This window comes from Crocodylus porosus, unplaced genomic scaffold (genome assembly GCF_001723895.1).
Source record: "Crocodylus porosus isolate Cpor-Errol unplaced genomic scaffold, CroPor_comp1, whole genome shotgun sequence".
In the NCBI taxonomy this organism is placed as follows: Eukaryota; Metazoa; Chordata; order Crocodylia; family Crocodylidae; genus Crocodylus; species Crocodylus porosus.
The window spans coordinates 52,500,614-52,513,838 of NW_017728906.1; the positions used below are offsets into that span (position 1 = coordinate 52,500,614).

General features: G+C 41.3%; 1 protein-coding gene across 8 annotated transcripts in view; it reads left to right on the forward strand.

Annotated features, from left to right (window-relative positions):
- DMD (dystrophin) overlaps positions 1-13,225 on the forward strand; it is a 1,922,593-nt gene that overhangs the window by 674,046 nt on the left and 1,235,322 nt on the right. For all 8 annotated transcript variants that reach the window (XM_019529123.1, XM_019529125.1, XM_019529122.1 and 5 more), the window contains one exon: positions 7,389-7,568. In XM_019529123.1, coding sequence (XP_019384668.1) covers positions 7,389-7,568 — 180 coding nt within the window. The remainder of the gene's footprint in view (positions 1-7,388; positions 7,569-13,225) is intronic.

The window sequence follows — 13,225 nt, forward strand, 5'->3', positions numbered from 1 at the left end:
TAATTAACAGATATCTGGCAGCTGGTCTAGAATTGATGGCTAATGTCCCTGCTGATTCAGGCAGTGACTAGGAATTTAATGCTCTTTAAAATGTGTCACAATATGAGACCCAAAACTGTGACCATCTGTCAGTGTAACCTTAAGTGGCTGGGGTTGCACTGTGCTAATCCTTGCTTTTCCTTCTGACCACAGTAATTTCCCATGGCTTGATATATACTTGTAGTCTGTAATGCTAAAGTGAAAGACAATAAAGACTCCAGAAGGCATTGTTTCTAGTAAGAAAATTATCACTGTGACTAAAGCTGATCTTAGGAACATGTCCAAGCTTTTCCTGTGAAGCAAAATAGTTCTATTTAAATTATTTTTCCAACAGCCCATGTGTTTCATGTGAATTCCAGTTCTGCTAACAGAGCAAGCTGGACTTGGCTCAGGAGGTTTAGTAAGTAAAGGCTTTTCCTTTCACTGGAACCCTCGTATGGATTCTGTGGTATAATAAAGCCCCTGCTCTGTTACTAGCAGGAGGAAGCCCAGAGAGGAACATGATGCCTTCAAGAGGGCCGCACAGGGGACATAAGCCAGACTTCAGACTGTGGGGGGGCCACTGCCAGGGCCAGAGCTCTAAGAAAAGTGGGGTCAGCCTCCAGATCGCTGAGAGGCGCTACCCAAGTCCTGCAGGAGAGTGCCATCAGGCAGTAGGACAGAGGGAGTTGTAGTCACCAAAGGCAGGCCAGGCCCTGGGGGCTGGAGCTTCAGTTTTGGTTTGGCTTTGACTTGGTGTGCCCTGGGGAGCTGGAGCTTCACAGGAAATGGTGAATGCGGGCTCATGGACTTCAGAGGTGAGAGAGTCTATAGGCCCTGAGAGGAAGGATGCTAGGAGTGACTGTCTAAAGATAAGTAGAGAGAGATTCACACTTTGATTATGTTGCAGATTGGTTTAAAAGCTGTGAGGCATGGCAGTGCCTGAACTGCAGGCCACTGAAGATTTATCAGATTTATACTACAGTCCTTCAACTTATAAAAAATACCTACTGACAGCAGGCAAAACACACTAAAAAGCATAGCTAAAACGTATCTAAAAAAATCACCATTACTGACAAAGCAAATATTCATTGTGCCCTCAAATGGGATCATATAAGAGGGTAGAATCATCTGTCTGCAACAGATAGGCAAACAAAACAATGGATTATATAGGTATGTATGAAAAGTTGATTTTTCAATTGGGTTACATACCTTAAACGAGTGCCTGAAAGAGTGGGCTTTGGGGTAAAAGAGGATGGCAGAACCTGTTCTTCCCTTTTTTCTACATTTGCGAATCTAGTCCAAAGTTTTGCCAACCAAAACTATGCAGTGAATTCATATTAACTTCACAAATAATTTGGGGATGACTGAAACCATGCAAGAGATCATGGTTCATACAAGACATCATTTTGAAAGCAGAGGCATCAACTGTGTGGGGGCCCTCCCATTTTTGTGGTTAAAACTAGATGTTAGCAATTTTGCTATATGCTATTTATTTTAGAATCCCTGCTCAGTTATAATCCCACGTAGCAAGTAGCAGCTGGGGACCAGGCTTTAAAGACCTTCCTGATTCTGATTCCTGATCCTTTGGGGTCTCGTGCAGCTGCTTCCCATCCCCCACTCCCCCCAATATTTCCCAGTGGAACCAGAGCCATGAACTGGATAGAGACTCTTTTCTTCAGGCAGGAACCTAGTTCTCTTTTACAAGGAATCTCTTGAATATCTGCACAATTCTCTTTTTGTGCCAGGAGAAAGGCCCACAAATTGTGTTTCACGGGATTCATTATGTATTAACATATAAAAGTTTTTCATTTTTCATTAAATCTCTTTTGGGACCTAATTAGGCTATGTAAGAAAAGCTGCTTAGATATTTGCTACTTTGCACTCTGATTACTGGCGGATTTGTGTTAGATTATTTCTAATATTACTCAATGCTTGTCACATCTCTAGAAGTATTTTTTGACATAAAAATCATAATTAAAGTAATTGTCTTGTTGTCTATGCTCAACATTGTGGCTATTCTTTTCTTAACAGTTGTTGACTGTCACTGCCACACTAGCTCAGTGGCATAATGGCTTTTTATTTGTAGCTTGGGTAAAGAAAAGTATAGTACAAATGGTATAATGATCAAGTGGATAGAGCATTAAACTCGCACCCAGAAGACCTTGGTTCTGTTTCTAGCACTCAGAAGACCTTCCTCACCAGATCATTTATTCTTTTATGCATCAGTTTTCTCATCTATAATTTGTGGTTTAAAATGGTGGCTAAAATGCATCTGAAGTGGCTAAAAAGAGGGTTCAGCCTAACTGGTATATCAGTTAGCAGTGAAACTGATATAATCACACTGTATGAACACTCAGTGAATCAAAAGTAATGGTTTCCTTGCCTGATTCATTCTGTTAATACCAAAACAATTAAAAGTATGTTTTACAGCAGCCATCCCTTATGATACGATTAGGATGAGCAAAGGTTAATTGCAATTGGATCTGAGAAAGAAAAATACTTAAAAGAAATAACTAGGGAGGAGATGTGCATTACTGATGGAAGGGAAGACACCATTTTACAAAGGTTAGATAGAAATGAAGGAGCTTTCTATTCTAATCTACTGTCATCAAACTACAGCCATATTCTAAATAAACTCCTGAAAATGATTTGTATATTGGTAATGACTCATCTGTATCCAGTATGTGTGTATATGTGTGTGTGTGTATGCATGTAAATTGTGCAATATTATATATCTCATGCTTTTTAATCTTTTTTTTTGTAGGTGTTAGTACTTTATGGAGTTTTTGTTGATAAAGATATTTTCTTCTGTCCAATATAGTTAAAATTTTGCAGTTAGGAGAACTAGGGATGAATCAAATGAATGCACATTGGAATGAAAAAAAAATTGAATCTGTGCAAAAAAAAAAAAAATTCACATTGTCTTGCAAAGTGGTCAGTTGTGCTTCCTATCAGTTGTTACTGTTTAGGTCAGTTCTTGATAAATTAAAAACAGCATAAGCATATTTAAGTTGTCAATTGGTACTTTAGCTCACTGTCAGTTTTTAAATTAAACAAGGCTGAAAACAGAAAATTCCCTAATAGATTTAGTCACAGACTGAGAAACAAATAATAATTTGAACTATGTAGATATCATAATATCTAGAATGCTGAGTCACCCCAGACCATAGCTTGACTAAATGTACTGGATATATCATCTTCTGCATTCCAGTATTCCCTTCACTGATGGGGCTCAGCAGAATCTTGGGGGCCTGATTCTTCACTAATATGTGTAATCTATAGTCATTTACACAGATTGTAGGCAAAACACTAATAAATCAGAATTCCCCAGTCACCTTTCTACAATACCATTTGACATTCACTTTGCAAGTGCATACCTACATTCACAAGCTCCTGCTGCTTCTGCATGCCAGTAGGGAAAGGTCAGGCAGAATCATCCCCCAAAAGGCTATGTAGCCTCTTCCCTACGCTTTGTCACATTGTTGTACTTCCTCCTGTAGATTCTTCCTAATTTTTAGCACAACTGGCTGTACCTGCAACATTTTGATTGTCATATAAATAACCTGGAAAGTATTTCTATCAAGATTTGTATTGTAGATTATTTCTTTTGAGCAATGATAAAGTTGTGAAAAAAATATTTAGGGTCATACTCAGATGTTTCTGCTGAATAATACCTGATTCCGTAACTAAAGCCTTTGAAATCAAGGAAATTATCAGAATACTATACAACCAAGTAAAGTTATCAGAATTTGGCTCTGATGAGTTAAAAAGTGAATGAATATTTAATAGGCAGATTTCAGCAGTGATATAGCATTGGTCAGAACTATAGAATGGCTTTCTGTTTTTTTCAGTAGTTGGGGAACAGATACTTCTTATCCCTGTTGTAACTGTCTTGTTGATGAAGCTGAAATCTGGGGATCCCAGGGCTTTCCAAGTTCCCATCTTGGGAGTCAGATCTTATTGGTCTCCTAAGTGACCTCAAAACTTAGGGTAGAAACAGATATCACCTGACATTTCACTTGTGCCGCCATAATAATTTTGATAGAGGCACAAATACCAATCAGATAGACATCACTATCCTTTGTTGTGCCACATTAGTGGCATGACAAAAGGTATTAATAAATTGTGCTGCTTTGCAGCTAATATGTATTTTGTCTGTTGTGGTAGAGTGTGAGCAGCTTAGAGTTGCCCACAGTCTCCTGCCAGCTCAGGCAGATACTCCAGGGGCTAGAGGTTCCAGGGCTAGAGGGACCCCAAGGGCTTCTCCCACCTTCACATGCAGAAAAAACCTATGCTGGTTTCAGTATGGAGGCATAAGACTGGAAGAATCCTGGGTGCCCCATGCTTCATGCCAGGACCTGTATGACCCCATGCCTGTGTAACCTAGGTAGTACCTGGTTATGTACTCCCCTCGCCAGTCGAAGGTAAAGGTTAGCAGGGCAGGTGAGCTGTGGAGTGAAACTGCTGGCTGCATGCAGTGTCCCTCCTTCCCCTATAGAGCCAAGCCAGGACACTCTGTGAACTTAACTATATACAAATGTACACACACACACACACACACACACACACACACATAAATACACTAAACATAGAACTACATACAAGATATATATACAATCTTTTGCCACCACTCAGAATATAGGTAAGAAATATAAAAGAGCCAGCATAAGGGTTTCAATAAAGATCATAAAATCTTAAATTCTATTAAAATACAAACTACAAAACATGAGGCACTAATACACCAACTATAAAGCTCATGAACTTCAAAATACAATCTAATGCTGTAACTGACTCTGGGGGTCTGGGGGGGTTCTTGTCTCCCTGGGTGAATAGACCCCTCATTGAGGCCCCAGCTGCCTCAGGCTCTCTCTGGGCTGCTAGTCCACTTAGGGCCCCGTGCACCATTGTGTGCACCAAGGGCTCTGCTCTCTGCTCAGAGTTGGAGACCCGAGCCACCTTGTGCAGCTCTGAGGTCTTGGTCCACTGCCAGACTCTGTGTGCAACACTTTTGCACCAAGTGCCTGGTCTTGTGCCAGGGGTTGAAGGCCCAAGCCACCTCAAGAAGCTCCCAGGGTCTTGGGCCCATTTGGACCACTCTGTACACTAGCTGTGCACCGCTGCCTGGCCTCGTTGCAGGGGTTGGAGACCTCGAGCCGCTCCCAGGATCTCAGTCCACTCCTGGACCCAGCATGCACCGGCCTGTGCACCACTCGCCATGCTCCTTTAAGGTGGGGCTGGAGGACATGGCCACTTGTTGTTCCCTATCCAGCGAGAAGTCTTTGGGCTCTTCAGGGCAACAGCCCTGACCCCCTGGCCAGCTCTTCTTCTCCCATCCTCTTCACTGTCCTTGATGCAGCCAACCGTGTGCTAGGCACACTGCTCTTCTATCCCCTCTGGAGGCTCTGCCCCCAGATTTTAAATGGACCAATCAGGAAGAGGGGGAGTGTAGTCCTCAACCAGATCTGGCTCTTTGCCTGACCCCAGAGAAGGGGCAGGGCAAGCCTTTCCCCTACCTTCTCCTGATTAATGGGAATGCCTCACCAATTGCTTGGAGCACTTCTGAGCCAGCAAGCTGGGCTGTTACCGGCAAGCCCACCACACCTGCATGCTGAGACCTGTACTGACCTGTGCCCTGTGCAGAGGCATGAATCGGTGCAGGGCAGAGGGACTGGCAGGGAATGGTGCAGGAAGTGGGTAACGCCTGGCACCCTGTGCATCCATTCTGGAACCCATAATGACCCATGTCCCCAAGTGAAACACAGGTCAGTATAGGTCCCAGCATGGAGGTACAGGGCATGGAGGTACAGGGCATGGGAACTGGGCAGTTCCCATGCTACTCCATGCTACCCCATGCCAGCATGTGCACTGACCTGTGCCTCTACATGAAGCATAGATCAGCTTTGTTCCTATCAAGGAGGCACAGGGCAGTGCTGGAGCCAAGGAATTTCTGGCACCTCATTCATCCCTACCAGGATCTGGGCTGACTCATACTTCAGGTCAGGACAATATGATGCAGGTCCCAGTAGTGGGACATACGGCTCTGGGAATTCCTTGACTCCTGCATCACCATGTGCCTCCCTGCCAGAACCCATGCTTCACATGGTGGCATGAGTCAGCCTGGATCCCAACACAGGTGGCTTGAGCTTTGGGAAATCCTTGGCATCCCACGCCTTCTTGCTGAGACCTGTGCTAGCTTGTGCTTCACTCTATGACATGAGTCAGTGCAGATCCATGCATGGAGGCACAGAGCATGGGGGATTTCCTGATTCCTGCACCATGCCATACTGGGACCCACTCTATCCCATGACTCTTTGTGAGGAAACAGGTTAGTGCAGGAAGGGACCAGGCAGGTCCCTGGGAAAGGGGGATATATTTCCCCTTGTCCTGCATTGGCCCCCTTCCCAATGCAATGTGTATGGCTCAATACAGCGGATCAGCTGTGGTAGGGCATATCCCACTATAGCTGATCTGCTCAGTTTGGTGATGTCTGTTTCTACCTGTAGAGTCCAGGTTTTGCGTAACTTCATTGGAAAGGCTCCTTCCAGGCTTTCAGTAATTCCTTAGTATGTTTGGCACGTTCCCAAACAGCTGAAACTCCCAGGTCTTCCCGGTTCCTTGACAGGTCACTTAGGGTGACAATGAGGTTGGGCTTCCAGATTTCTAGAGAGTGTTGGTTGTTGTTTCAACTACTACTGTAGCATTTAACTTCTGAATGCATGCATGTGTGTGTGTGGGGAGGGGGGGCGGTATATGTATGTTTCCATGAAACACAAGTCAACATAGGTCCCAACACGGAGGCACAGGGCACTGGGGATTCCCCAGCTCCCAAGCTATTCTGTGCCAACCCATGACAGCGTCTGCACTGTGCCTCTACATGAAGGCACAGGGCAGTGCAGGACCCAGGGAATTCCTGGCACCCTATTCTTCCCTATCAGGATCTGTGAAGAAGGAAAAACAATTCTAAAACCTAATTTTTTTCCACGGAACTGAAATTCAGGTTCCAAGCCATAATAGATGCCCAGTATTTGACATACATTTTAGTAAAACATTATCAAAATTCTAAAATCAAATTTTATATTGTTTAATACTGAAACAGTTTTACAGTTGCTAAAGTTATAACACTTCTAGTTTATGGACTGTTATCACTACCTGAGGCATCCCACCAGGAATTATACCACTGGACATACCTTATTTCACTGTACAATACAAATCATGTATTCCGCTGTATACTCTTTCTAGCAACTTTTACAATAACAAAACTATTAAAGGCTATGAATTTGTATAAAATATCTTTAGCATTTTTATTTACACATTTCTTTTTCTCTTTATCTTTAAAACTTAAAAAAAAAATGTCTCTTGTTTAACAGATCCTAAAAGGAGATCTAGAAATGAAGAGACAAACCTTGAATAAACTAAACTCACTCAGCCAGGAACTGCTTGCAGCTATAAAAAATAAAGCAGTGGCTCAAAAGCTGGAAGGTTGGCTGGAAAATTTTGCCCAGCGTTGGGATAACCTTGTGCAGAAGATGGAGAGCAGCTCTAAGCAGGTTTGTCATAACCATGGTTCTGTCAAATTATGACAGTTAACCCTTTTGCCAGTCATATGCCTGAAGTAGTTTTAATGCTGTTTGTCATATTTTCACTGTATGGTTACTTTAATAATGGCTTATTTTTTTATACTCATAGAATATAATACCACTGTAATTTAACTATTCAGAATATTTCTTTACATTTCACTTTTAATGAGGCTGTTTCTCCTTTATGGGTGGGTTATTTATAAGAGAGATTTTTTACAATGTGGTTACAGTGTGTCCAGCTTCATGTAACCCATATGGTGTATATTTTTTTGTGTTTTTGGGTTTTTTTTATCCCACACAATTTGGGCACTCCCTCTATTTTGTGCTTTGTAGCTTCCTCACTGGAAAAAGCACGGTCTTAAATGATGACCGAAGGCATTAGCTAGCTATACTCATTACTAGGTTTTACATAATCCTAATTTTGTTTTTATTTTAATTAAAGTAGCTAAACTATACTAATTAAAAGAAGAAAGGACTCTTTCCTAAAAAATGAATGGCCACCATGTTGTATCCCATATTAATGAAGGTCAGGAGTGATAACAAAGTTGCCAGTAAAATCTCCTGTTTTCACAGACAGCTCCACCTTCAATCTAAGGCCTTTAGCAAATTGTTGGCTTTACCAAATGAATGGAATGGCAGAAGGGTTACATTTAAAGCAGAACAAAGTTGGGGAGGCAGTTCCAAATGACATGGAGCTACCCCAGCCACTACCTGTTAAAATGAGGAAGCTAAATAGATCCTGATTTCTATCTATTGTAGTAACAGAAAGGGAGAGAAGTATGCAAGTTACAAGCTATTAAGGCTTTACAAACTTAAAGCCAATACCTGTAAATCCACCTGGAAACCAAGAAACAGCCAATGCAGATAATGGCGCATTAACATTATGTGTTTATAGCAAGATAAATCACTTATTAAACAGACTGTCAGATTCTATACTGTAATTTCCAAATGATTTAATGTGTATCCCTGTGTAGAATCCATTGTAGCTGTCAACAAAGGCATGAATTACAGTAGCACATTCCATATCAGAGAGAAAAACCTGCAAGCTCTTATTCTGAAACAGATTAGTATAAGAGAATGGGGGGAAAGGACCCTGCAAGCTTATCTTAGTTTCTTCTACTCTGTGGTTATTGAAAAGAAACTGAGGTTAGAAAATTTCAGATTTATAGAATCAAATGATAAATGTTAGATATCCTCAAGAAAAAAAGATAATATAATATTTTTTCCTCAAATTCTGTGGTTGTTTTCCTTAACCTGTCAACATAATTTCCTTCTTGTCTAGATTAAGCCCCTGCCAACTCACTTTCATCCATCCCTTTGCCTAATAGTATCATTGAAAAGGATGTTTAATAGCATCCTCCAGGTTTGAGCTATTGAGCCATGAGTCAGAATCCTTCAAATAATCCAGTTTAGCAGTATTATCATTCCCTTATGTCACAGAGTGCCCTCCATGGGGGTGCTTGCATGGGACCATGGTGGTATTATCTAGTCTCTGAAAGCATTCCCAGAACTATCCCAGGTGTAGCTTTTGGAGCTGGAAAGAGCCCATCTCCTTCTTACTCTGGGACTAAGGCTTTTTGGCCTCTCGCCTTCCCTGGTTCTCTATACCCCTGACTCAAGTAGCTAGCATCCAGTTCGACTCCTGAGAAAGGGAACCTATGTCCTGTTGGGGAGACCCAGAACAGCACAAAGTTTCAAGCAGGTAGCTGTGCCTTCAATAATAGCACTTTTAGGGAAAGCCCATCCTTTAAGAGGATCTTTGCCACCTTTCAAAAGGTTAAGTAGTTCCTCTATCTTCAGTCCATTCCACACAGCCCAGTTCATTCCCCAAAGATATTCAGCTGTTCCCTTTCCAGCCACTCCAAAACTCCAAAGCTCACTCTAGACTCCCCTCCAAGGATCTAACACCCTCTTATTCACAGTCACCTCTCCACTGTTATGCTTATTAAGGGTGTGCAAAACAGGCCGTATTTGATTTAGATTCAATTTGGCCAAATCCGAATCTGAAGATTTTATGCTGATTCAGAGAATCAGAAATTTGGGCATAGATATAGCTTTAAAAGTTTTTTCTACATACCTTGAGGTAGCAGGTGCAGCTCATGATTGCTGTAATGCTGGGGCGCATGGAGCATCTCACAGGAGTGCAGGGGGGCCCTCCACATGCTTGGCAGCAAACCTGGAAGTGAACCGAAAGTACTTCTGGTACGCTTCCAGATCTGCTGGGAGCGCACAGGGCTCCCCGCCCCCGCCCCCCGGCCCTACCCAGCTCGGAAATCAGCTACAGGGGGACCCGAGATGTCTCCCCCCGCCAAGACCAGGAGGCACCAGTCACCAAGCCAGGAGGGTGCAAAGAGGTCCCCCAGCATGCTCCCTGGTGGAACTGGAAGTGGACCGGAAGTGCTTCTGGTCCACTTTTGGGTCTGCTGCCAAGCACACTGGGGAGCCCCCCATGCTTCTGTGGGACACTCTATGCACCGCAGCATTGCAGCACTCATGAGCCCTTGCTACTTAGAGGTTTGTAGAAAAAACATTTAAAGCTGTGTCTGTGTCAGAATCACCAAATCTTTCCAAATCTCTCCAGATTGATTCAGAGGGTTCCAATTCAATTTGGAAAGATTAAAGGGTCCTCTGACTCCATTTGGATTCATAGATTCGACCACCAAATTAGGCCAGATCTCCACCAAATTGAATCAGGGACTGAAGCTTCACACAGCTCTAATCCTTATCTCATTCAGCTTCCCCCCGTCATGCTGGGTGTGGCCCATCTATTTTTTGTCCATGTGGCACCAAAGCTATACTAGAGGTCCATTGTGTCTTGTTCGACAAGTAGACAGATCTCTTGCTTCACTATCTTTTTAACCAAATCCTTCCTGTAAGAGTTAGCCAAGGGGGAACTAAGGCATGCAACATTATTGAAACATAAACACGGTTTACACAAAACATTACAATAAAACCCATGGTTCATCACACTGTATTTGTATATTCATTCTGTTGGTCACATTTCTGCTGAGTCTTCAACTTTAGTTGTATTTGACAATAGTGTCACTTTAGTATATGCTGTCTTGCACAGCTTCAGTGATAATGCTACTTACAAATATATCAACCTTTTGGATTGCCTTTGTAAGTACCATAAGTAATAAAGGGAACGTTTTAGCAGTGCATGTGAAAACTGCTATGCACTAGAGTTGATTGAAAACTGCAATTCTTATTCAAGGGAAATCCTGAAATTTTTATTTCCATTACCAAATTGGACCAAAAAGCCAGTATGTCCTTAGTAATGAAAATGACAAAATATAATTTGAAACAAAGTTCTTTGTATTATTTCAGTAATATCAGACATTTTATCTTAATTAAAAATTCTGCTTAAGTTTTGATTGTGATATGTGAATCAAAGCTAATAACATACTAGGGCTGTCCAATATTGCTGTGGCTAGGGCTGCACATGCCCTCTGCTTCCCCACCAGCAGCACACAGCCCCTCCCTTTGTACCATGTGGGCTATGCACACAGACCCCTGGGCACTTGCCTGGCATGCAGCCACAGGCAGCACAGCTTCTGTGGCCTACAGACTGCATGCTGGCCCCCCTTGGGCCATGCGTGACCCATGAACTGCCACTTGGATAGCCATAACATACATTATTTTTATAATGAAATTCAGATTTAGTATATGAAAGTGGAAACAAAATCAGTTAAAATAATTAAGTTAAAAGATTTTTTCTACCTTACTGAAGCAAAATATTTGATGATATTAAATGTTTATGAGTTGCATATATTTACATATATTAATAAAAATAAACAAATCCTTTGGGTTCCCTGGAACTAGGACTATGAAATAACTCCTCACAGTTCAGCTGAGTGAAGGCTGGAATAATTTGAAACCTTTTCCCTTCTATAATAGCTTACATTGGAAACTTACAAAGTCTAGTACATCACTCAAATAAGCTTCCATTGGTAAGTGGGAATATTATCTGCATCTTATAGAAACTGAGATGTAGATATGGTGATCATATATGATATTTTTTTCACTGTTGTGGCCTCAGAGTTGCTTCACCAATAATAGGAGCATAGACTGACAGCTTAGACTGACTGGGGTTCTTATCAATGTGTGAGCTATATCTGCCCCAGGACTAAAAGCCTGTGTACTGTAATGCTTCTACTGTTCTATTTAGTTTCAATATTGGGAGCAATGCACTTATTTAAAAGGCCCATTGGTTTGAGTACTGCCAACAAATGTGCTTTGAGCAGGTCTAAATGGCACCATGCTGAAAATGCAGTCAGAAACAGATGGGCCACATAGGGTTCCCAAATTTGTTAACATCAGTGAGTTAGAACTAGTGTAAAGAATGGTGAGGAGCTTTCCAACTGTACCTCTAATGTGGCCACCATCAGGAGCCAAAAAAAAAAAGCAAAATAGGTAGGTGAAGTGAAAAATGAAAAGGTTTAAATAACAGGTAAAGCTATCTGTATGTTAGGATCTGTACATTAAGATATATTAGTTATATTAGGATAATTAAGAAAGAAAATAAGATAGTAATATTGAAACTTGTGGAAAAGAAACACTAATTTTAGCTACAACAACAGTTCTGCTTGCAGGAGTAAATTTTCTGCTTTCTAAAGACTAACAAGGATATATCAATGGTCAGGAACAGTTCCAGGATTTTACACAGGGGATGCGGGAGCAGTGATGACTGATGCTGAAAGGGTGGCTGCACCCTTCTCTCCCAGTCTCTTTTTCTCTCCATCCAGCCAGGGTGACAGTTCAATGGGAGAGTAGCCAGGGACTTAAATATTAAACAGCAAAGAAGGAAAAAAAAAAATCTCCCCTCCCAATCCCGTTCCTCCCATTCCCCTGTCCCCCACCTGCCATTGTCACTTTGTCCCTTATTTGTTTGGTTAAAGCTCCCAGTGCCAGTATCCAGAAGTGTAGTCATTGCATTCAGAACATTTGAAGGCTTGCAATAATTTATGGCCATGAATTGACTCCAATTAATTTGCAATATATGAGAAACTTCTAACATACCTGTGTAGTCTATACACATTATGTGTGCTCTGATTTAAAAAAAAAAACCCATGAAACCATAAATGAAGTGCCTCCATCCACTGGAGAAATGAATAAATCTACTAAAACTTCTTAAATGTCTACTACTTTCATAAATGTATTTGGTCATTTAAAATTATAATTGACATTAAGATTAAAATTGTACAACATAACCATTATTAAAACTTTCTTTGGTTCTCTTTCATTTTATAACATCTTGATGTAGCATAATTAATAGAAACATTAAGCCTATTATAGCTATGTTAGGATAGTAATATCCTCTTGTTATTGGAATATGAGAGAGCAGGCATTAAACTGTGAAAAAGGAAAAAAATGCATACTGGGATACCATACTCCATTCATACAGAAGATAATAGACCCATAAAGAGCCATCAATGTATCACACTATTATCAAAGTTCTGTAAAACACTTAAGGAAAATCAGTGCTCTAGTTGCTCCCTGAAAAGCTAGTTGGTAAACTATAATAAGTAATCTTTTCATTAATGCTTTATCTGTTACTTTTTTCCTTTTTCCCTATTATATACTGATATAATAACAATTCAAAATAATTTTGTTACATTAGGGTTTAA